Below are 25,433 nucleotides of genomic sequence, written 5' to 3'. Positions count from 1 at the left end.
ATAAATTTTATAAACATTTTAGAACCTTTTAGAACCTTGAAAAACACTAATAATCAATGGCAACACACCAAAATATTAGATACTTAGACTAGTTCATGAGAATCTATAGACAATCCAAGCGATCATATCTGGTTATTGAAATAGTCATTTGAAACAGCTATTTGACACATAAACAACCAATTCAATCAGATATATATGATTGACCAAAAATAGCATTTTTTAAATCTATTAATTGATACCAAAATAGACAACTCAGTCTATACATAAACACCAGAAATTATTAGCTTCTCTGTAGAAGCACCTTCAGAAGTTGTCTCACGACTTACTTTATATTTCCTTCCACATTTCTTTCCTTTCTGTAATGGCAGAGAATAGGACAAACAATACAGTTCATGATGCCAAATATACTAAGAAACATGAAAAGATATTACGAATTACAAAACAATAATGAAAAAATTACGCATTTCAACTAGTGCAATTTCTAGTATTGAAAAATGCAATATCAGATCTTGTAAGCTTATTGCAAAATCAGATCCTTCATAAATAAATAGGGCGGCATTTGTCCATCTAATACAAACCTGATAGTAGCTGGCACATGAAATTAACAACAAAATAGATCGAGACATTGTATTCTTTTTCTGGAGTTGACTCAAGCGTAACCACAGTATATGACAATGTGATAAGATCATGCACAAAATAGAAAAACTAAGAGGATAGAACTGTTTTGCACAAATTCCACCACAAACAGATCACATGATAAGGAAAAGTCTTGTGAAGCCCCATCTTACAACATATGCATAAATAATGATGAGAGTGAGAGGATAGAGCTCTAGTTGTCCTCTGGCTAGCTGCTGCTAGGGTAGGGAGACGGAGAGAGACTGAGACAGAGTGTGTGGGTGGATAGGGAAGAAGAGAGCCAGCCAGCGGTCCAGGTCTAGGCCAGCAGTGGCCTGACCCACACACGAGAGAGAATATTTGAAGGGAGGAGGAGCTGACTTTGTGGGGTCTGTGTTGCCACAAATCACAATTTTCAACATCATATATATGGTTCATTGTTTAGAGAAATGTGCATATAGAAAAGTCCACTGGTTCATGATCAAACACTATCTATATGTTCTGTGGTGCCATTGAGGCCTATATCTCTAGGCATACCATAGCACAAAAGATGAGGAAAAACATATTAGGTTTTTTCTGTTGTGCCCTAAAATCCAGAAATGCTTCCTAAATTTTCTGATATATAGTAAGGCAAAATTGTATTCTATACTCAAATCAGCTTCATCTAGAACTACACCAGAGGCCCCAGACTACATAAAAGATTGAGCATGGAATGAAGTTGTTCTATATCGGGTTCTTCACAACCTTGGCCATCTTGCGGAATCCCTTGCGCATGACAAATTTGTCATAGAGGCTAGCAGCAAGGAGCTTAGATTGTGAAGTCTGTATTGGAACAAATCACAATAAAATAGAATCACAAAAATATGGTGTGTGCTGGTACAAATCACAGTTAACAAGAAATGCTCTTATTTTTAGACTACAGTCAATGTCACTCAAATGGCCGAAAAATTATTAGCTAAAGTAATTACAATTTGGATACATAATTAGACAGAAACCAATTTCAATCCACCCAAGATCAGCAAAGAAAAAACATACATAATTAGACAGAAACCAATTTCAATCCACCCAACTAACAAATGATGGACAGTTGACAGTGCAGATTTATCAGATCTATCTAACATTATACTGAAGAATCCATATGCATAAATCATATAATGATCAATCAAGTTTGATTATTAGTATTGTGACTATATGACTATATATAATTATATATATCATTTGATCATATACATGAAAATTACAATTATAGTTAACAAGCTCAGTCAAATAAATATTGTCAACTGTCAGATTACCATGAAACTACCATTAAATATTTAAATCACAATGGTAACTAAACTTCACCTCAACAAGCTCAGAAAAGTAGGAACCACCAAAATGGACCAAGCAATTAAAATTTTAAAAGATAGGTGCTCACTATTTTGTGTGTTTCATGATGGATTGTCCTATTTTGCAGTTTGCAAGAAATGCTTGAAAAAGCATTGCAGCAATTAAACTAATATTTACCTGATAATCTGATGATTATAAATTTTTCATTTCCAAAGATAATGCCAAAAAAATAGGTAAAACATTGATCTTCTAAGTATAAAGCATTCAATAGTCTAATCCAAAACTTTGCATGGTAGCAGCTAGCTTGATACTTATCCATATGGTGCTGGTAGCTTTCAATGTATCATAATCAACTACTTATAACATTGATGAACTAGATTGGATCTCAGTGCCATACAGCTATGCTCTTTCAAAAATGTCTAAATTACAGAGCTGATTATATACACTTACACTCATTTCAGACTCTAGAATACACTGAGACCATATTCGTAAACAAGTATCAATAAGCTATAGGGAATACCTCCATTCTTCTAACACCAAAGTTGAAATACAAGTATCAGTTTGATTACAACAAATATTTGTGTTTTTACCCCCTATTCTAATTACACATACATGGCAACACACAGCAAATTAAAACACCTCTGCCTATAAAATGGAGTGACAAGCATCTCCTAGCAATTGAGTGACAAGACTCAGTTATGAAATGAAAACAAATTTACAAAATCAGAGCTTCTGTAAATTTACAGAATCAGAGCTTAATTCACGAAATAATACAAGGAGAATTTAATCAACTCCTAATAGACAATAACAGATACAAGAAGAACAGCTTTCTTTTGCATAAAGAGTGAATATAGCATGTCAATGTCGTCATATGCATTTAAGTCCTACAGTTTCATTAGTTCAGGAAAAATAATTACCTTTCCCACTGTTAAGCCTATTTGCCGATAGGTTCTATCTATCTATGCCAGAATTGTTGGATGCAAACCTACAGTACTACAGGTCATCAGGTAGAGGCATATTAGCTCCTACAACATTAGTAGGAAACACCAATATCTGCCTAGGTGAAAGGTTGCAACATTCAGTACTCTCATCACAAACTAAATTCAACATCTAGTTAAAATGTTCAGTGAACTCCAGATGCACGCCATCACTTGCCCTGCTGCCCCTACATCTGAAGCCTGGCTTCTCAAGCTACTGTTCCTAGCCTCATACAAAAGACCAGAAGCACTAGCGGGCTCTCCGTATGGCTTAGTAGCTGCCCTCACAGATTGATCTTATAAGTTACAACAACAAAAACATCCACCACAGATCAAATATGCCTCTACGTGTTTCCTGCTACGAGGAAGAACAGGATACAATAGAAAGACAGAACAAATCAAAGAAAATAATGAATGCATGCTCGCTTCTCTGCTACTACTACAGGTGTTCCTTCGACACGGCGGCAGAGTTCGTCGAAACCAGACAAACCGCCGCTACAGCTCGCCCCGCGCGCTCTCGTCGTCCCGACCCTGCAGCTCACCCCGCGTGCCGCTGCAGCTCGCCCCGCGCACTCTCACTTTCTCGACGTTGCAGCTCACCCCGCGCGCCGCTGCAGCTCACCCCGCGCGCTCTCACCGTCCCGCAGCCGCAGCGCCACTCACTGTTCCGCCTCTACAGTGCGCCCCCGCGCGCTCTCGCCGTCCCGCCGTAATGCCCCACACGCATCGCTGGGCCTCAGGAAACAGAGGAACGCAGATCTACAATCGGTGGGCAAGGAGGATGAGAGCGACGACGAACTCAAGGGAGAAAGCGGCGAACTCCCGTACCTCCAGAACTCGAGCAATGGCAGACGAGAGGGAGGCGACACGCAGAGACGAAGAGGGCACGGCTCGCCGCGACACCGAGACAATCGCCGGCCGCCAGGACGAACCCCTTTCCCCTCTCGCCGGGACGATGGGGGAAGTGAGACAGCCGGAAACCGACAGGCGCGACTTCCGATTTAAAGCAGTAACGCCAGAGTGGGCCCCACACGTCATCCTCCACAAAGCAACCAACACCAAATTGGAACAGACTAGACATCTGATGGATAGAAAATTCGTGTGCCAACAAACAACAAAACATATGGGTGTCCTATAGCATTTCCGATGCTAAAATGTGTAACTTGTGATTCTTGTCTTCTAAGTCCAAAAATTTGGTACTACAAGTAATGATTCTCTTGGGTACGTACCTCTTTACGGACGGTAAAAGATTTTATGAATGAGATGCTCTGTAATTTTGTCTTGGGTCGCTTCAAAATCCATTAAATGCAAGGTGATTCATCTTTCTTGGGGGATATCTTGTGCAAATATCCCACGATAATTATAGGAATATGGTTTCAAATATCACGACTTTTTACATCGTTTGATCAAGTCCTGGAATTTGACCATATATCTTCTCTCCCCCCCCCCCCCCCCCCCCCCCCCCCCACCCCCCACCCCCCCCCCCCCCCCCCCCCCACCCCCCAAAAAAAAATCTGAATTTTGGTGGATTTAGATTTCGTGGAGCTAAGACATTTGCCTTGGAAATGTGAATCTAGAGTTGTTTTTCGTAGATGTAGAGCGGCTAAAGCTCTCTCAAACATACCTTATTATTGTTAGCCAAAAGGCAACCACTCGTAGAATTTTGAGCTTTTTAATTCCACTATCTCATTGGATGATTAGAATTGTTAGGACTAAAGCAACCACTCGTGGAACTTAACCTTTTATATATACGAAAGTACAAAACATACAGCTCCACCAAGGAACATGAATATTACACCGAGGCACACTATTGTGATTCTCATCATAGCAATGCTAACAGAAAGATAAAGCTGTACGTAAATAACATACCAAGCATCCTCCGAAGGAATTGACAAGCAAAATTGGAGCCAACACCTATTGTAAGACGGCTCCTTGTTTCCGGAGGCAAGTGGGTCTTGAAAGCTCCTTTCCATCCCAATCGCCTCTTAATCGGCATGAACAGGAACCACAGCTGCCAGCTAGAAGGGTTGCGAAGCAAGAGCGTCATGAACGTAGACATGCAGACCACAATGGCAATCCGCTCGCTGACAGGGCTCAAAACGACATATGCGCCCAATGCGAATCCTATAACCATACTTCTCGTTGCCTGCTCCATCGAAATAACAGAGAGGAACATGTAGATTGCACGAAGCAGTGGATGGACGTGTTCTGACCCAGCATAGGTGAGCCAGATGGTGGACAACGTGGAGCCGACAAATGCGAGTGTGTTTGCCATCACGAACGCCTTGAAGGTATACCTGTGCAACAGAATTGGTGCACCGGCATGTGGATGCCCATCCGATATGTAGCCACCAGGCAGAGTGAAAACTGCTGCAAACGTGACTGTTGAGACAAGGACAGACCCAACAATTAAGTTCTGTGCAATGTTGGTGAATTTCTTGAGCTCGTTTCCAGAAGTTCTGCCAACGCCAAATTCATCTATGAAATGATCGAGGCGACGAGGACTAAGGACAGCTCCAGTCCATGCCAAACAGCGGAGTATGATGACCTGAGGATTCTACCAGAAGAAAATCAACATTTCAGGAAATCAAACTATACAAGTTAAAAACTGAAATAAATTTAAAATCGACCGAGAACATGAATTAGAAGATGCAAAGAAGAATGCAGTCCTAGGAGATTAGGTGAAGCTTACCAGTGTATAACTTATGCCTTTGTCAGTTGCCAGTACAGCAAGATCTAAGGCAGTGAAGCCCTGGTTGTTCACTGTATTTGGCAGTACACCTTTTGTCGCCATAAGAAGGCTCACTATCATCTGGTCTGCATTCTTGACTGCAAGATGCAGAGGTGTGTTGCCTTCTGAATCCATGACATTCGCCATCCTTCCAAGATCTTCAGTACCAGAGAAACACCAAACAACTTTCCATTTCTTATGCTCAATAGCAATATGTAGGAAATTTCTTCCTCTACTGTCAAGCAATTCGTCACAATCTGGGCAGAATCTACAGAGCTCGTAGATGAGTTGTCCGTATCCCATTTTAGCAGCAATATGTACAGGAAATAAACCATTTGAATCTGAGCTGTAGGCTAGAGAACTGTCACGGCGCAATAAGAGCTTCATTGCGGAAATATTTCCAACAGATGCAATGTAGTGAAAAGGAGTACTGCCTGAGTCATCAACTTCTTTCACAAGAGCTTGGTTCCACTGCAGCAATTCCCGTATCATTTCTGTTATGAAAGAACTTCAGTAAATAGAAAGTATAAGACCTGAAACACTATCACTCTTAAGAAAAAAAATATACGCACTCCCTATGGTCTTATAAGTTATAATAAGGATTGAATGAAGGCCCATGATCTGGCAGGCCTTTTTTCTATAAAGCTTTATGGACCTCAAGGTACATCATCTAGCACTTGAGGGCCAAATCTTACCTAATATTTCTTAAATACAGATGAAAAACAGAAATAACAGAGAAGTGAATTTAACCAGAACATGTGCTAGGGTGTCAAGTCATCAAATTCCACCTAAGCTCCCATGAGGGCAGATTTTTCTAACTCTCCTGATGCATGTCCAACAAAATTCTAACCCCAACGCCATTGGTCACTCAGCGCCATTGATGATGTTAAGTCTTTAACCTAATTAACACTTCATGCAAATAGTTGAAGCAGGCATAGATAGGCCAGATAAGATGCTGCACTTTATCACCGCGGCCTATCAGAATTAGAAGGTATGCATTATTCCCATATGATTAATTCAAGTACACCTTTTTCCCACATAATATTAGTAATAATGATTTGTTTTGAGCTTTTACAAAAGAAACATATTTCATACATGTCCACAAAACCAACCTAGTAATTAAGGCAGTCAAAGGTGCCCAGTAAAGAAGAGAAGCACAAAAGCAAAAGTAATTGATCAAATATGTCATCAATTTATATGGGGCTAACCCTAGGAGTCATCTTACAAGGAGCCCACTGTGCAAATTAAACAACAAGCCTTGCTTGTAGAGAGGTTTTAATAATATTGGACAGAGTGATGTTATCACCTAATAATATTGGACTAAAAGGCTTTGTTGTTGGATAGATTGCTATAAGTCATTTTTTATCAAAAATAAATAAATTCAAACTCATGCCTCATATTCAAATATATACCCTCCATTCCAAATTATAATAAGTCGTTATGGCTTTTATAGATGCATAGCTTTTTTTATGTATCTAGACACAACCTATATCTAGTGCATAGCAAAAACAATGTGCCTAGAGAGGCTAGAATGACTTATAATTTAGAACGGAGGGAGTAACTAGATGTATTTCAAGATTTACACAAATATTTTTTTTATTTACACAATTTTCTTTCGGGACTTTAAATCTAAATTGCAAGAGACCTAACAATAATGTCATCATGAAAACTATATTTGATACATTATGATTAGTTTTCGACACAACTGGTTTATGTTTTCTAAGGTGCAATTAAGTGTTATCTTACTTTTGTCAAGTTACTTTTTCTCAATAGAACCACCCGCAATTTACTACAAAGTAGTACTACTTAAACCGTAGTCCCGCCATGTCCATGATTACACATATTCATTTCAGCAAGATTCTTGACGTGTACCTTCCTTTCTCTTTTGTCTCATGATTCACATGTGGGACAGTAGGAGTAATATAAAATTGGGTGCCCTGGCTATTTGATGAGTCCCGACCGCTCACCCAAAAACAAATTATTCGATCAAACACTAAATGTGCATCCCCACATAGTCTGATTCACAGCACACTAATCACTCTGTTGTCAAGACAACCCAAACAAAAATCGCTATCACTACATTACAGGTTACAGCAATTTCAAATTTTGAGTTTAGATAATGTACACTAACATTCAAAATACAGTGAACATGAGTCATCACATCAAACAGAGACTCAAATCGTCCAACTCATACTCCATTCACTTGCTTTAGAAGAAGTGGCATCCTCGCTTTAACAAAGTAAGATCTGAACTGCTAAATTCCATACAATCCAACCACAGCATAGTCCAATCATTCTACCCAACAGTGTTTTTCTCTCGCGACAAATCAGTCATAACAGTGTTTTGGCTTTTTTTTTCGGCGAAGCGAACGGGGCCAAAGAAGCATTTCCAGATTTTTCACAAGCTTCCCACGGTACATCAAACCCCCAAACATAGCGAACTAGAATAACTAAATCTGACAACCTAGATATTAAATACACTCCAAATTGCTCATTAATTCATCACGAACATAGCACCATAAACTAGCAGTTAGGAGGGACTCACCATTGCTCGTGAGCACAGCGGCGTGCATCACGGTACGGCCGCCCGGACCCATGCTCGAACCTAGTCCGGGCACCTCCTCCTCCTCCTCCGCGTCCCTATATGTCTTTAAGAGCACGCGCACCATCCCCAGGGACCCGGCCGCCGCTGCCATGTAAAACGGCGACTCCCCAGTGCCGCCGCACAGCCCCACGAGCCCCGGGTCCGCGGCGGCCAGCGCGCGCGCCGCGGCCTCGTGGCCGCCCCGCACGGCGTCGTGCAGCGCCGTCTCCCCGCGCCGGTTCGTGGCCCGGGTCAGGGCGCGCAGGGAGCACGCGGGGGAGGACGAGGACGTGGACGAGGAGGCGACGAGGAGCGCGACGACCTTGTGCGCCCCCGCGCGCGCGGCGAGGTGGAGCGGGGTGTCGAGCGCGGCGTTGCGCGCCGCGAGGAGGCGTGGGGCGCGGCGGAGGAGGAGCGACGCGAGGTCCGCGTGCCCGCTCGCGGCGGCCACGTGGAGGAGCGTGTTCCCTCCGGCTGTGGCCGCGGTCTCGAGGTCTGGGGCCGCCGGGTCGGCCAGGAGCGCCTTGACGAGCCGCCGCTCGTCGCCGCTGCGGGCCGCGCGGAGAAGCGTGGCGCCCATGGTCGGCGGTGTGGTTGCCAGCGGGCGCGGGGTCGGGCAGGGGGACGCGCTGGTGGTGGGCGTGGACGGCGGTGATGTCTCCGCCGCCTCCGGCGAGGTCATCGTGTGGCTCGTGCGGGCGGGGGTCGGTGGTGGTCTGGTGGAGCAGGGGAAAGGTGGTGTGTCATTTGGACTTATTTATGCCTCTGATGACTTGTGAACTGTGAAGTGTATTTGCTTTTCGGTCCTCGTTGATGTTCATAATTATGGCTAAAGTCCAGTTTCTTGTTCTTTGACTTACATGGAACAAAACGGTCCAATTTCTTGCTCTTGACTTTATATGGAACAAGGTAGAATAGGATAATGTGATAGGTTGCTAGTTTCGGAGAAAACATGCTTTTTACTAGGTAGTATTTAGTCCCACACTCTAAATTATAAGTCATTCTAACTTGGAGATTTAAAATATCTCAAGTTTGACCAAATTTATATAATAAAGTAATAACATTTATGATATCAAATAAGTATTATTAGTTTTTTTCATTAATTATATTTTTATAATATACAATATACCTATTTAATGTCATAGTTTTTTTAATTCTCTCTATAATTTTGGTCAAACTTGATATGCTTTAATTCTTCAGAAAGTTTAAATGACTTGTAATTTAGAATGGAGAGAGTATTAGCTTAGTGAATGTCGAGTTAATTTAAGGCCAAAATTTTCTATTCCCAGTTTCTTCTATGAAAATAAACTGATTTTATTGAAATTTTGACAAACCAAAGATGCTCTTAATATTTATTTTATTTGGAGTACAACAAGATATATATGTATTTGGCACCTTTACATGAAAATGAACGGTGGAAATAGGAAAACATATACTCTCTAGGATATGAAGGCCTTGTTCAAAGCGCAATAAACTTTCACTTTTCTGACAACAAATTGCAAAACATTTATAAGTCAAGCCCCAATTTGTTTATAAGTATACTAATTCATGTGAATGAACGCACACATTTGACATTCCTAATTGATGTATGAAGATCTCCAGCAGACTAGATTGACATATCTTGAGATTGTCGAGCTCATACGCTATAATTGTATTGATTTGTTTTATGTAACTACTATTTATTTATGATCAGTTTGACTTTTCTGTTACACTTAAATTTATAGTTGTTTGTACAAAGAAATGATGCATTCATTATGTTCCGTAGTTTATCTCAGAAAATAACTAGAGTTTAGATGAAGATTTTTTATGTAAATGTTTTGTTCACAGGTCATACACTTATTTTAGAAATTTAAATGCAGAAAAAAATATGAATTCCATGTTTCCATATTAGTTAGCCAAATATCGAAGCTGCTAAAAGAAACTGCAGCAAAACAAGATTACAGATTACCACAATCCCCCTCTTGATAAACAGGGCGAGTGCCCAATTGTTAATTAAGAGCTACTTCTCACTATACCAGCAACCTATCTTTAGCGTCGCCCTGTGGGTTGTTAAAAGTCGTTTCATCGACATACGGTCGGCTGTTATATCTCTTTAATGACCCTTGCATGTGTCGTTTGTACTGAATCCTTATAAATCTTTAACGACTGACCGACTTTTAACGACCGACCATCGGACGCTGTGTATGCTATCTAACGTCTATTATAAGCTTATACCGACCCACTATCTAATGATATATGTTTATAGTGACCAACTATCTGATGCTAGCATAGTATGAACTAATTAATCTTACAATAACCATATCGCATCATCCATTTTAACATTATCTATCCAAACTGATGTTGAGCATCAAACACAAAACCGACTAAACCATGCTCACAATTTCCATTGAAGTCATCAACATTTGTACTTGTACAATGTTTTATACAAAATACTCACAACCAAGCTAGATCAAAGTATCTACACAAAACATAACAATGCTCACAATCCCTAGCCATTGTCTACACAGCCACAGCCACACAGGGCTCAGGCACATGCCCTTTTAGGCTTTAGCATCCCAATGATGCCATCACTTGTGTGTACTACTATATAATCCTACCATTTGACAGTGGGGTTAGATTATGGTTTCTCGTAGTACACATGGACAGGTGGGTGTGCTTTTGGGAATTGGAGATCGGTGTATATACTTAATTGTTGCCGAACGAGACCGGGACGTCTTCGTATAAATAAATGGACCTAGCGAGGCATACGATTCCAACAGTGTCGGAGACGCGTTCTGCTCACACCAGACAGCCACCGATTACGCCAGTGTGAGCCATACAGCAGCGTGCAACGATGCGGTGTGAGCACAAAGCATAGCCCACAAATACAGACTACTTTCTCTTTTGTATCATATCATATAATAAAAAGAACAGAATGCTTTTCATGGATAACTTGAAAGCAGATGCCCCTGTAGTACACCAGGAATATGGAATTTTTGTTGTTTTGGACCGTGCGTGATGCCGACAAGAATACGGCCGCCGGCCGGAGCCGGAGCGCGGAGCGCGCAGCAACAACTCGCCACCAGCGGACAGCTCAAGAAAAGCCGAAGACCACGTGGTTTTGTTCTCCGGCTCCGCGCACGGTAGCGTGCTTTCCATTCCATACATTTTTTAACCACCCGCACCTGCGCCTGCACGGGAGACACCAATCATTTTGTCCACCGAGGGGCCGGGGTTGCGCGCTGGCACCAGCACCACCGAGCGAGCGTAGGGTAAAAGGGTAGTGGTGTGGGTGGGGGCCGAACCGACAGGCTTTGTTGCGCTCAGCCGCTCAGGACGAGGATTGCATTTTCGGTTGCTATTAAAACTGTTTAAGAAGTCGACTGAAGTTGATTTGTTGCGAAAAAATATACTGTAGATTCTAACAGATAAGCTGGGTAATAAGTTAGCGAACAGGCCGGCCATGCTGGTCCGATGTTGGTCGGTCGAGGCAGGCGCGCGCTGCCGGTCGGCGGCCGCATGGAGAAAGCGGCGCGCCGACGGCCTGAGCGGCCTGAAATGTTTGCTTCACGAGATTTGCACGTTTCCAGCATTTTTCAGCACTCCTAGCCCTCGTCGTCGACGTGGACTGGTGGAGGAGACGTGGAGTACTCTTTGTAATAAGGACACGTGTTGCTACTAGCTGCCATGGAGCAGGGGTACTATGCGCCTACGTCGGCACCGATTTTTTTATTTTTAGGCTTTTTTAAAAAAAATTCTCAAATATGTCCCTGGATGTAAGATTTTAAAATCTGGACCATCGGCTCGACGCTATCGTTGTTGGCGCTGAGCTTACACGTGGCGCCGAGCTCTTGGGTTCGAAGCAGACATGACGGTGACATGGCAGGCAACTCGGCGCCGTAGATCTTGACGCCGAACTCGGCGCCGCAGATCTTGGCGCCGAGCTCGGTGCCAGGGTTACTGGCGCTGACCCCGTCTTACGTATGGGCCCTAATCTTTTCTCTCTTTCTCTCTCCCTCTCTCTCGCACATCCCTCGCACGAGCAGCGCACCGCCGTCGCCGCCCGCGCCCTCTCCCGCCCCTGGCCGCCCTCACCCTCGCCCGCGTCGGACCGCTGCGCCCCGCGCCCACGCTGGCCACCTGCGCCGCGCCCTCGCCTCGCCCGACGTGACGCCCGCGGCCGCCTTGGCCGCGCCCCACCGCGCCGGTGCCGTGACCGTGACCGTGCCACCCGCCACCGCAAGCCTCGGACGCTGCTCGCCGAGCCAGCCTCACCGCGCGGAGCGCCAAGTGTGGCAGAACCGTCTGAAATAACACGCTTAAGGTGCCCGTCTTTCACCAGACACTAAGCACCTCGAAAGCAAGCTACAACGGGCGGTATCCGTCGGGCACACCCCAAGGGAGAACCCAAAAGATCCATATTTTTCCTAAAGATCCAATAATGAGAACGAGTTACAATACTTGTCCATTTCATACATCAGAGTTTCTTAAAAGTACATTATTACAATACCAAATATCAGAGTGCGGAATGATAAACAAAGGAATTTAAAATAAACATCTAGCGATAAGAACGAGGATCCGTCTGAACCCACCAGAAGAATCCTCCACACAAAGATACTTCCTATGCATCACCTGCAATAGGGGTAAATAAACACTGAGTACACAATATACTCGCAAGACTTATCCGACTAGTGGGAATAATTTCCCGACTCCAAAGAATATGAGATGCTTTATGGTTTGCTGATTTATTTTAGCAGAAAGCAATACTAATAATGAGTCATTATTTATGTTATTATTATCGACAGTATTAAGTTATTATCTATCCAGTCTATATAAGCACCTGTTCTACTTTCAAGCAAGAGTTGAGCAATCAGTTCCATTTCTTCTCCTTCCATCTTTCAGTTCCTACTACGGTGCTAGACCTAAAAACAAGCCGTATCGGATCGGCCGGCGATCCGCGAATCAATGCCTCCAGTTGGGTACCCCGAAAACACACGTCCCACTTGTAGCCCAGGCACAAGCAGGACTAACCCATCATCCCTCCTATCTTGGGTGTTCAGGTCCTCATCCAAACTTGGACTTCAAGCCCCCACTTCTGAGTCTCGGACTCAGTGCGGTGCAAGGACCTCCACCATCTCCACCTCCAATCAGTCGGTCTAGAAAGAGCCGGATCCACGATAGGAGAGCAACGAGTCTTCCCTGCGCCTATACATAAGTATACGCCTGTGATAATAGATCTGTGACTTGCCTTGAGACTTATGCAACGACCGGTCCTTAATTGACACAGACAGAGAAAAAGTGTAACCGAGCTATGTCCTGTTGGCCATAGGACACAACCCTTTACACCCACTAGAACCCAACCATATCCCTACCCGGTCACTATTTTCCTTTCCACCATTTTATCAGGAGTGATCATATTTATCGCCTATTTATGAGCAACGACAGGTTACTCACGCTACCGACATCCTGAGCATAGCAACTACTCGACCTATACTAGTAGGACTCATGGGTGGATATATTTATGCACGTAGTTTTCATAAAATGCCTATAACGTAAATGCACAACACACACACACACACACACATATATATATATATATATATATATATATATATATATCCAGTTATTATTCAAAATAAGGGTTATGCACCGGGGCTTGCCTTGGGCAGGCGGGGTATCAGCAAAGTCGGCAACTAATGGTGAAAGCATCTAGGACCCTAAGTGGATTTCGGTGATTAATGTCAATACAAGATTACTATGACTAACGTGTGTTTTGCAGAGGCAATTAAGTTAGGTCATGGTAATGGAGATCGATTGGACAATCAAGGTTGTCATGCCCCTACGATGGAAATCATTTCGGTTTTCAAAGGATGGATGACAAGGTTAAGGATGACTAGTTCTAAGTGTCAATTGAAGTTGGAGAGACACTTAGAGTAGTTTAGAACTTTGTTTTTCCTTTGGCCGTACTATGAAGGGGGTATGAATGGATAGCTTGACCTAGTTAAGTCTAGTGAGTTAGGTGTGGTGCACACTTGTTAAAACTAGCTCTAGGTAGCTCCTATGAATGCCTAAAATCCTTTGGAGCAAACTTCATTCACATATGATCGAAAGTTAGAAGTGAATGGAGGGTCAAATACTGACCAGACGCTGGCTCCGGTGCGACCGGACGCTGGTCGCAGGGTCCGGTCAGTTCATTTGACTGTGAAGAACAAGTCTGGTGTGATCGGACGCTGGAAGGTCATATGACCGGACGCTGAGGGCCAGTGTCCGGTCGACTCCAGTAAGGGTCCAGACTTGAGAAAGTGTGACCGGACGCGTCCGGTCAGTGGTGACCGGACCCTGAGTATCTAGCGTCCTGTCGTTTATAGTAAGCATCCAAGAGCGACCGGACGCGTCCGGTCGGTACTGACCGGACCCTGTTAGCGTCCGATCATCACTTGAAAACTGTTCACGGGTTGAACTGACCGGAGCGTCCGGTCAAAACGATCGGAGCGTCCGGTCACCCCGCAGAAGCTCATAACGGTTTGTTTTTCAGGCTGCCTTATAAATAGAAGCTCCACTCGTGAGTGGAGTCACTTTTTGCTCATTCCAACAGCTGAGAAATACGTTTGTGAGTGCCAAGAAGAGCAAGGTCCTAGTGAGGTGTTTGTGATTTGAGAATCCAAGAGTGAAACCTCATTAGTGAATCAAGAGTAGACAAGTGTGCATCCATCTTCTCATTAGGCTTCGCGTGGTCAAGTGAGAGTTCGTGCTTGTTACTCTTGGTGATCGCTATCACCTAGATGGCTTGGTGGTGACTGGGAGTTTGGTGTTTACCCGACGGAGCTTGTGGGTGACCCAACTCAAGTTGTGAGCGACTTTGGGTGATTCGCCGCGACGGAGTGTTGAAGAATCAACCCGTAGAGAGCACTTGATCCTTGCGCGGATCAAGGGGGAGCTACACCCTTGCGCGGGTGCTCCAACGAGGACTAGTGGGGAGTGGCGACTCTCCGATACCTCGACAAAACATCGCCGCATTCCCTTCTCTCCCTATTTACTTTGAGCACTTACTTTGAGTATTTACTTTGAGCAATTCAATACTTGTTTTATATTCATAGAATTACTATGCTAGAGTAAGTTTGGAACATAGGGTGCAAGTCATTTATGCGTTGATTTGATAGAAACACTTTTCTAGGCACAAGGGGTTAATTGGGCTATCCGTAGGATTTGATTATTGCAAGAAAATTTAGAATTAGCCCAATTCACCCCCCCTCTTGGGCATCTTGATCCTTTCAATTGGTATCAGAGCCTCGTGCTCATGTTTTTAAGCCTAACCGCTTAGAGCAAGATGTCTCACGGGGATGGACCTCCTCCTATCTTCGAGGGGGATGATTTTCCATATTGGAAAATTCGCATGGAGGCGTACTTAGAAGCTCTAGATGTTAGAATTCTTAGAGCGCCTCTCAAGGGTTCCCAACACCTAAGAATGCCGCACAACTTCAAGGTGATGAAGTAAATTATGAAAAATGGAATGCAAAGGCTCGCAACACCATCTTTAGAGGCCTTTGCAAAAATGTGTTTAATCGTGTAAGGAACCACAAAGACGCCCATGCACTATGGTCGGACGTTTGTGCGCTCCATGAGGGAACCAAGAGTGAGCGTGAGGAACGCTATCATCTTGTGATTAAAAAGCTAAATTCTTTTGAGATGCTTCCCAAAGAAAGTGCTAATGAAATGTATTCTCGTTTAAATGTTCTTGTAGAGGAAGTCAATGGGCTTGGACTTACTCAAATGTCACCATCCGACGTTGTGAGAAAGATCTTGAGTTTCCTCCCCATTGACAAATATGGGCACATTGTGACCATGCTACATCAAGGTGATCTTTTCGCCGCTACACCGACACAAATCTTGGGAAAGATCAATGCTCATGAGATGTACATGCACATCACGCCATAAGATGGCTCATCCTCTACAAAAAAAAGAGAAGGACTTAGCATTCAAAGCTAGCCAAGATAAGGGCAAGGCAAGACTTGAGTATGAGAGCTCAAGTGATGAAGATGATGAAGAAAGTCTTGCTCTCATGGTGAAGAAGACCGCCAAGATGCTAAAGAAGCTAAACAAGAGTGGCATCAAGTTTGACAGCAAGAAGAAGAAGTTTTTCACTAGCTCAAGAAGAAAGCCAATCTCCGAGATGGATTGCTACAATTGTGGCAAACTTGGTCACCTAGCTCATCAATGCACAAAGCCCAAGAAAGACAAGTTCAAGAACAAGGGCAAGAAAGATGATTCAAGTGATGAAGATGAAAAGAAAAAGAATAAGCCATACAAGAAGAGAGAAGGCAAAAAGAGAGACTTCTACAAGAAGAAGAAGAGTGGCAAGGCCTATATTATCGGTGATTGGCTCATGGACATTGATTCATCAAGTGGATCATCCAATGATGAGAGTGACAATGAGAAGGTGGCCGCCATTGCTATTGATCTTGCATCCTCACCGCCACCATCGCCATTATCCTCTATACACCTATGCCTTATGGCCAAGGGTGAATGCAAGGTAACTAAGAGTGATGATAGTAGTGATGATGAGCAAGCTAGTGATGATGATAGTGATAGCGATGATGATTCACCCATATATGATGATCTTGTTAAAATATTAAGAAAATACACTAAGATCATTAGAAAGAGTAGAGCTACAAATGAAAAACTTGATGCTAAAAATGATTCACTCTTAGCTAAGTGTGATACATTAGAAAAGGCTAATGATGAGCTCAAAGAAACAAATGATTCTATATCATCCAAACTCAAGGAGCTCAAATCTTTTAAGAAAGAGCTTAAAGATAAACATGATAAACTTGAGTGGGTGCACAATGAGCTTATGACTAGTCACAACAAGCTAAAAGATGAATATACAACTCTAAAAATCAATTATGATACCCTTGTTATTGCACAAGAATTCTTACCAAATGAGCCACATGATGCTACTAACCATGTTGTTAAGATTGATATAGCTACCTTATGTGATGATTTAATTGATGAGAGCATTGAGCATGGATCTAGTAGCAAAGGCAAGCAAGTGGTTGAGTGCAATGACTATGATGAGTATGTCAAGCTCAAGAGTGACCATGAGAAGCTCATGAAAGATCTTGAAGAGATGAAAAGTCACAACACCATTGTGCTAGAAACTCTTGATCATGACAAAGAGTTGATCCTTGAGAATGAAAAGCTCAAAGAAGAAAACAAGAAACTCAAGGAAGAGAAGAACAATGATATTCTCAAGGAAGAGAACAAGAAGCTCAAGATAGAGAAAGAGCATCTCAAGGTGGGATTGAGCAAGTTTGCTAGAGGCAAGCATCTCCAAAGTGAGCTACTCATGAATACCGTCATGAAGATGGATAGAAGTGGCATTGGATATATGGCAAGTGTAGAGAAGAAGAAAGCTCAAGCTCAACACCAACAATCAAAGCTAAAGCTAAAGCCAAAGAGATGTTTTGAGTGTGGACAAGAAGGCCACTTTGCTCATGAGTGTTAAACTCCACCACCACAACCCTTGCCCAAGCATGCTAGACCCTTTGCTTTCAATGCTCACTACATGCTTAGAAAAGATTCTAGTGGAAAGATGAAAGTCATGTTCTTAGGACCCTCAACAAGAGTAGGCCTAAGAAGATTTGGGTGGCTAAATCACTTGTTGAGAAGGTGAAGGGCCCTCAACAAGTTTGAATCCCTAAAGTTTGAATCTCTTGTGTGTAGGTGAACTACAAGACCGGTGGAAGTTATTGGGTTATTGATAGTGATTGCACTCAACATATGACTGGTGATCCTCATATGTTCACCTCACTAGATAAAGAGGTAGATGGACAAGAGAAAATAACTTTTAGAGATAATTCAAAGGGCAAGGTTAAAGGATTAGGCAAAGTGGCAATATCAAATGATCATTCCATCTCTAATGTGCTCTATGTTGCCTTATTGAGTTTCAACTTGCTATCCATTGGGCAATTATGTGATCTTGGCTTCCAATGCTTATTCACCAAGAAGGAGGTTGTTGTATCTAAAGTAGATAACAAACAAGTGATATTCAATGGATTTAGATACAACAACTTATATCTAGTTGACTTCACCTCCAAAGATACAAACTTGAAGACTTGCCTATTCACCAAAACAACTCTTGAGTGGCTATGGCATAGAAGACTTACTCATGTTGGGATGAGCTCACTCAAGAAGCTTATGAAAAATGATTTGGTGAGAGGGTTGAAGGATGTGAAGTTTGAGAAGGACAAGCTTTGTAGTGCATGTTAAGCCGGCAAGAAAGTTGCAAACACTCATCCAACCAAAGCTTTCATGTCAACCACAAGAGTGCTAGAACTCCTACACATGGATTTATTTGGACCAACAACATACAAGAGTTTGGGAGGAAATCTCTATTGTCTTGTGATTGTGGATGACTATTCAAGGTATACATGGGTGTTCTTCCTTCATGACAAATCCAAAGTTGCATCTTGTTTCAAGAAGTTTGCCAAGAGAGCTCAAAATGAATTTGAAGTGAAGCTCAAGAAGATAAGAAGTGACAATGGCAAAGAGTTTGACAACACAAACATAGAAGCTTATTGTGATGAAGTTGGAATCAAACATGAAGTCTCCACAACCTATACTCCTCAACAAAATGGTGTAGTTGAGAGGAAGAACCGGACTTTGATCACTCTTGCTAGGACAATGCTAGATGAGTACAACACCCCCGAAACTCTATGGGCGGAAGCAATCAACACCGCATGTTATGTATCCAACCGTATATTTCTTCAAAAGTTCCTTGTCAAGACACCATATGAGTTGCTCAATGGGAAGAAGCCGGACGTCTCCTTCTTTAAGATGTTTGGTTGCAAGTGCTATATCTACAAGAAGCGACAACACCTAGAGAAGTTTCAAAGACGTTGTGATATAGGTTTTCTTGTTGGTTACTCATTGAAGTCCAAAGCATATAGAGTATTTAATCATGCCACCAGCTTGGTTAAAGAAACATATGATGTGGAATTTGATGAATCTAACGGCTCCCAAGGAGCACATGAGAATCTTGATGATGTAGGTGATGAACCATTGAGGGAGGCTATGAAGAATATTCTAGTAGGAGACATCAAGCCAAAAGATGATGAAGATGATGTATAAGTCATTGACCAACCTTCTTCATCAAATGTACCACAAGATGGTGAAAAAGATGGGAGAGTAGAAAAATGAAGATACTCATATCTCCCATGAGCAAATGGTGGTACAAGCACAAGATGTTGATGCTCCACAACCTCCTCCTCAAGTGGTCAATAGAAGAAATTCACCTCTCCTATAAGATCATCCACAAGATCTCATTATAGGGAGTCCAACAAAGGGTGTGATGACTCGATCTTAAAAACTTACTTCATTTATTGCTTATCACTCTTTTGTCTCTTGCTATGAGCCTACCAAGGTAGAAGAAGCTCTTAAAGATCTAGATTGGATCAATGCCATGCATGAAGAGTTGAACAACTTCACTCGCAATGAAGTTTGAACTCTTGAAGAGCGACCAAAAGGTGCAAGAGTCATAGGAACGAAGTGGGTGTTTCGCAACAAGCAAGATGATCAAGGTATTGTTGTGAGGAACAAGGCAAGACTAGTTGCAAAGGGGTTCTCTCAAGTTGAAGGTTTGGATTTTGGAGAGACCTTTGCACCGGTTGTAAGATTAGAAGCCATCCGTATCCTTCTTGCATATGCATCACATCATGAAATGAAACTATATCAAATGGATGTAAAAAGTGCATTTTTAAATGGCTTTATAAATGAACTAGTCTACGTTGATCAACCTCCCGGGTTTGAAGACCCTAGATATTCTAATCATGTTTATAGGTTGTCCAAAGCACTATATGGGCTTAAGCAAGCCCCAAAAGCTTGGTATGAGCGCATTCGGGACTTCCTCATTGAGAAGGGCTTCACCATTGGGAAGGTCGACACCACACTATTCACCAAGAAGCTTGATGGGCATATCTTCATTTGTCAAGTATATGTTGATGATATCATCTTTGGATCATCAAATGAAGACTCATGCAAAGAATTTGGTGAATTGATGTCGAAGGAGTTTGAGATGTCAATAATTGGTGAGCTTACATTCTTTCTTGGTTTTCAAGTCAAGCAAATGAAAGAAGGCATCTTCATCTCTCAAGAGAAATACATAAAAGATCTTCTCAAGAGATTCAAGATGGATGAATGTAAGCCAATTAAGACACCAATACCTATAAATGGACATCTCGACCTAGATGAGGGAGGTAACCCGGTTGATCAAACTCTCTACCGTTCTATGATTGGTAGCTTGTTATATTTAATCGCATCTAGGCCCGACATCATGTTTAGTGTGTGTATGTGTGCTAGATTTCAAGCTAGTCCTAAGGAAACATATTTAATTGCCGTAAAAAGAATCCTTAGGTATCTTAAGCACACACCAAGCATTGGTCTTTGGTATCCCAAAGGAGCTTTATTTGAATTAATTGGCTATTCCGATTTGGATTATGCCGGATGCAAAATTGATAGAAAGAGCACATCCGAAGAGTGCCATTTACTTGGTAGATCACTTGTGTCTTGGTCCTCCAAGAAACAAAATAGTGTGGCTTTGTCTACCGCCGAAGTGGAATACATTGCCGCGGGTGCTTGTTGTGCACAAATATTATACATGAAACAAACTTTGCTAGACTATGGAGTAGTTCTAGAGAAAGTACCTCTTTTGTGCGACAATGAAAGTGCAGTAAAACTTGCAAATAATCCGGTTCAACACTCTCGCACCAAGCATATAGATATCCGCCATCACTTTCTAAGAGATCATGTGGCTAAAAATGATATTTCACTAGAAGGTGTAAGATCCGAAGATCAATTAGCGGATATCTTCACAAAACCGCTAGATGAGGCTACATTTTGTAGATTGCGGAATGAGCTCAATGTGCTTGATTTTAGTAACTTCACTAAAATTTGAGCTTGTGTTGTCCCTTGCATTCATTGTAATATACAACATGTTTAATTTTTGGCAATGCACATAGGGCTTGTCTAACATGGTTAAGATAACCACCGAAAAGCATGTGAAGAAGCTTAACCTTGGATCAAACTTGACAAGCAACTAGACTTACTTACAAGTATTGCATGTGCATGAATGTTGTTTTGTCGTTTTGTTCCATTTGCCCCCTTGTTGCCTATTTTCTTAAAAAGAATTATAGCCTAAGGCAAAATATTTTGAAAAATATGAGGGTTTGAGAGAGGTCACTCACATCAGTCCCAATGGGTGTTTATTTGGATCTTATTCAAGTTGGGACTTGATTGGGTACAAGCAGCGTGAAGGAAGTTTGAAGATTTGCTGGAAAAGGTGCACCAGACGCTGCACCGGACGCTGCTGTCTAGCGTCCGGTCAGTTCACAGGAGGTGAACTGCTGATGAAGGAGTGACCGAACGCTGCATCTATGCATCTGGTCAGGAAGGGTTCAGCGTCCGGTCGATCGAAGGGTACACAAGTTGTACTGACCGGACCCTGCCTGCATCTGGTCATAGACCACCGGACGCGTCCGGTCCTGATTCTAGAGGATTTGGACCTCTCTAGAATCGACCGAACGCTGGGTGGTAGCGTCCGGTCGCTACCACCAGAGCGTCCGGTCAGTGGATCTCGCACGACTTTAGGACTCTTTTCCTCGTTTCCTTTTCTATCGCGTTTTGGGGGATTACTTAACCATACCACCACGTCCTCTGTCTCCATCCCGCCGTGCCCTAGCCCGAGCAGCCGCCAAGTCGCGCCGCCGCCTCCTCGTGCCCAAGCTCACCACGTCGCCGAGCTACTGCCTCGCCGTGCCTCTGCAGCACCGCGCCGGCCACCCTACGCCCAAGCTTGCTGCGCCACCGTCCAGCCAGCACAGCATGCGCCGCTACCGCAGCTCGCACACCACCGCGCTCGCCCAGTCATCTCACCGCCGCATCACCCGAGAGCCCGCTGCCTAGTCTCACCGCATCATCCCAAGTCGTGTGCCCTTGCCCTACCACCTCCTTGATCGGTAAGGCAAGATTCATGTTTTTTTCTCTTGATCTCTACTTTGTGACCTAGATCAAATTGCAGTCATTGATTCCCCATTGCATTCAGGCTGTTTGACCTAACCCTAGCCGGTTCCGAGTTCCCCGCGCGACAACTTATCTTTTCTCGGTTCGCGGATCGTCAGGTAGAAAGCCATTCGATTCAAATTCGCATCTACATTGCTTTCTCTATTAGGGTTTCGCATCTATTAGACATATGGTATTTATTTGTATATTTATCTATTCTATCATGCAGCGAGTTGGTTCCGTTGTGGTTCTTGTGGTAGTTGGCAGTCAACTCAGAGCCAAGCTCGTGAGTAAGGATCGAGGCCAAGCCTCGAAAGTGGCAGTTTGATAGTTGATCTTCATCAGTGACAGTTCACCATCTTGTTAGCTCAGATGGCTCACACCAAGAACGTTGGTGGTGGCCCAGGTGATGATGATCGGAGGCGCCCGCCTCGCCAGCCAGCCGGATCTAAGGGCAAGTCAACCAAGCAGGTGACATCCAAGAAGCAGAAGTACCCCGATGCAGAGACAGCGAGAGTAGCAGCTATTGTAGAGGCCGTAGAGCGTGCCGAGAGAGGTGGTGCCCGCAGTGGAATTATCATTGCAGATCAGCCAGTTTCACCCGCAGTTAGAGCTGCGATTGAGGAGGTTAAGCGTCATCACGGTAGTCCAGCTGGGACTGCCACGTTTGTAGGACGACGGGTTGCCATTAAGGAGGGTCCATCAGCACAGCAGCAGCCCCCACCAGCAGAGCCTTAGCCAGCCTAGGAGACTTAGGAGACCGAGCCAGCACCTCAGCTACGCCGCTCGAGTCGTACCAGTGCTACAGTTCCACCAAGGCCAGTTACACAGCGTAGAGGTTCACGTCCTCTGCCCAGACCTCAGGGTCCGCCTCTAGTGGTTCACCTCGACTTGAGGGCCGCCACCGCTAGACAGGTTCAGCAGCTGCGATTTGTTGAGTTTGAGGTTTGGTTTCCTCTGAGGAGGGATGAGAGAGCAGCTGAGGGTTTCTACACGCCACTGCAGGAGGATTTCTACAATGCTTATCTCAATAGTGGGGCAGTGTTCAGATCTCAGAGAGTCTGTCAGATAGAGTCTATTGTGGCAGCAGCCGGAGAGAGCATTCGGCCATACTTGGCATATTTGCCAGGACTGTCAGATCTGATTAGACGGATGGGGAAATATGTACCATCTTGAGTCCGTCAGTTTTATGCTTCGCTCTACATCGATCTACATCATAGATTCGTTCACTGTGCCTTCAAAGGCAAAGACTACAGAGTGACGAGTGGCAGAGCTAGAGAGATACTGAGGTTACAGGAGCAGCCTGTCAAGATGCATGAGGTATGTTATGGATAGCAGGAGCCTCCCAGGCATCCTCATGGAGGGTTGGTGCCCCCTACAGATTTAGTGCGACATTGCTTCAAGGAGCCGTTTGGAGAGGGGTCGAGCAGGAACCCCAGTGACTTGACTCCTACAGCGAGGGTACTAGAGGCCATCATTAGGAGGACACTACTTCCTAGGCTGGGATATAGGGAGGGCCTGACTCGCTTATAGCTCTAGCTTCTCAATGCCATTATGCAGCAGACAGTATTTGCTATCTGGGATCTCCTGCTTTCAGAGATGGAGGACACAATAGCTGAGGGATTCAAGGGTCGCAGGCATCTTCCCTATGCTCACTGGATCACGTTCCTCATCCGTAGAGTAGTACTTGATAAGCCCCCTAGCATGATGGATGAGTATACAGGTGCCACCACAGAGTTTCTAGCTTACAACCTATCACAAAGGATCAGGCACACCACTCCTCAGGCACCCAGACAACCTAGCCATCGTCTCGACGTGCCAGAGTCCGCAACTCAGTAGGATGAGATCATCAGAGGGATTGCAGCCACTAAGGAGGAGGAGCTAGAGGCACAGCAGGAGGTGAGCAAGTACAGTGACAGCTCTGATGATGACTACCAGCCTATACCTCTGATGCCTCCATGCAGACATGATGCAGAGGCTAGTAGCTCCAGTTCTACTCCACCTGCTCCGCAGACAGACCCCGCTCTCATTGCTATTCTTGAGCAGATGCAGCAGGATCAAACACGACAGGCACAGGAGACAGCTGCCAACTTCGCACAGTTTTAGACTCGTCAGGACGAGTTCCAGCGGCAGCAACAACTCTTTCAGTACTAGCAGTTACTTATGCAGCAGCAGCTCATGGGATTCATGCAGCATGTAGTGACAGCCATTGGGATCCCACTGCCACAGCCTTCGCCCCAGCTTGCACAGCCTCCTACCACTTCGACGACTCCAGCAGTACAGCCCAGTGGGCTCCAGAGTCAGGGACAGCCTCTAGCTTAGTTTGCTTCACCTCCTATACAGGTGTCCCAGTGGTTAGCCTCACCCATGGTAGCCCCACGGTTCACTCCATTTCAGACGGGCTTCACACCAGAGCAGTCTTCCTCACTATTCATGCCTGAGACATCAGTCTCCAGGAGTCTTAGAGCATCCTTCAGCGAGTTGACCGGCATGCCTACTCTGCCTCATATGCATACTGCTAGTCCATCTACAGCAGCTCTAGTCGCAGTGACTACTCAGAGCCTCCCCTCGTCTGTCGCCTCGTCAGATCCTACGACAGATATACTAGCAACTTCCTAGGCAGCACCAGCCCCAGCTCAGACCCAGACCGCTTTAGCGACACTTCCTGCTTCAGAGGGTCAGTCAGTTCAGAGCTCAGGGTCAGATGATGATGACGCCTAGTTCTATCTTGCTCCACGTACTTCAGTGCCTGACTCGTCCGCTACAGCCCCGCCGACCAACCCTTAGATTTTGGTGTTTGACACCAAAGGGGGAGAGGGCTTGAGTATGTAGACTCAGGGGGAGCGAGTTTTAGGGGGAGCTAGTTATCTAGTATTAGTTTATTATATACATTTGGAGTTTTATTTGTGTGATACACTATTACTTATGCATTTATGTGTTTACTTTCATGCATACTATTATATATATGTGATAGTGCTATCTACGTGATTGTGATAGTTGACATGTGTGATTTCTACTTTGCATTATCTATATGTCATATCACTTGTGATGCTCATTTGTTTTTGCTTCCGCGCTTATACTTCGAAGCAAATGAGCTTTGTTACTCATACTCATGCTTAATTCATATTCTTTGAGTACATTGTGTTGGTTTGGGTCATATAAGCTTG

At 44.0% G+C, this 25,433-nt stretch overlaps 1 protein-coding gene across 2 annotated transcripts; it reads right to left on the bottom strand.

The window, feature by feature from the left end:
* Positions 1-4,636: 4,636 nt before the first annotated feature.
* Positions 4,637-8,956, bottom strand: LOC136552456 (protein ACCELERATED CELL DEATH 6-like). 2 transcript variants are annotated; one of them, XM_066544023.1, is made up of 3 exons: positions 8,194-8,956; positions 5,611-6,143; positions 4,637-5,475 (listed from the first exon to the last, which is right to left on the bottom strand). In XM_066544023.1, exons 1-3 carry the CDS (start codon positions 8,912-8,914, stop codon positions 4,741-4,743), a joined length of 1,989 nt encoding a protein of 662 aa, XP_066400120.1. In that variant the 5' UTR covers positions 8,915-8,956; the 3' UTR covers positions 4,637-4,740. The 2 variants fall into 2 exon arrangements, with proteins under 2 accessions (XP_066400120.1, XP_066400121.1); XM_066544024.1 differs by having other exon boundaries at positions 4,637-5,466.
* Positions 8,957-25,433: the final 16,477 nt, after the last annotated feature.

The sequence above is a fragment of the Miscanthus floridulus genome, chromosome 4 (assembly GCF_019320115.1).
Source record: "Miscanthus floridulus cultivar M001 chromosome 4, ASM1932011v1, whole genome shotgun sequence".
In the NCBI taxonomy this organism is placed as follows: Eukaryota; Viridiplantae; Streptophyta; class Magnoliopsida; order Poales; family Poaceae; genus Miscanthus; species Miscanthus floridulus.
Note: the sequence above shows the minus strand (reverse complement) of the source record. Positions and strands in the feature narration are given on the sequence as shown.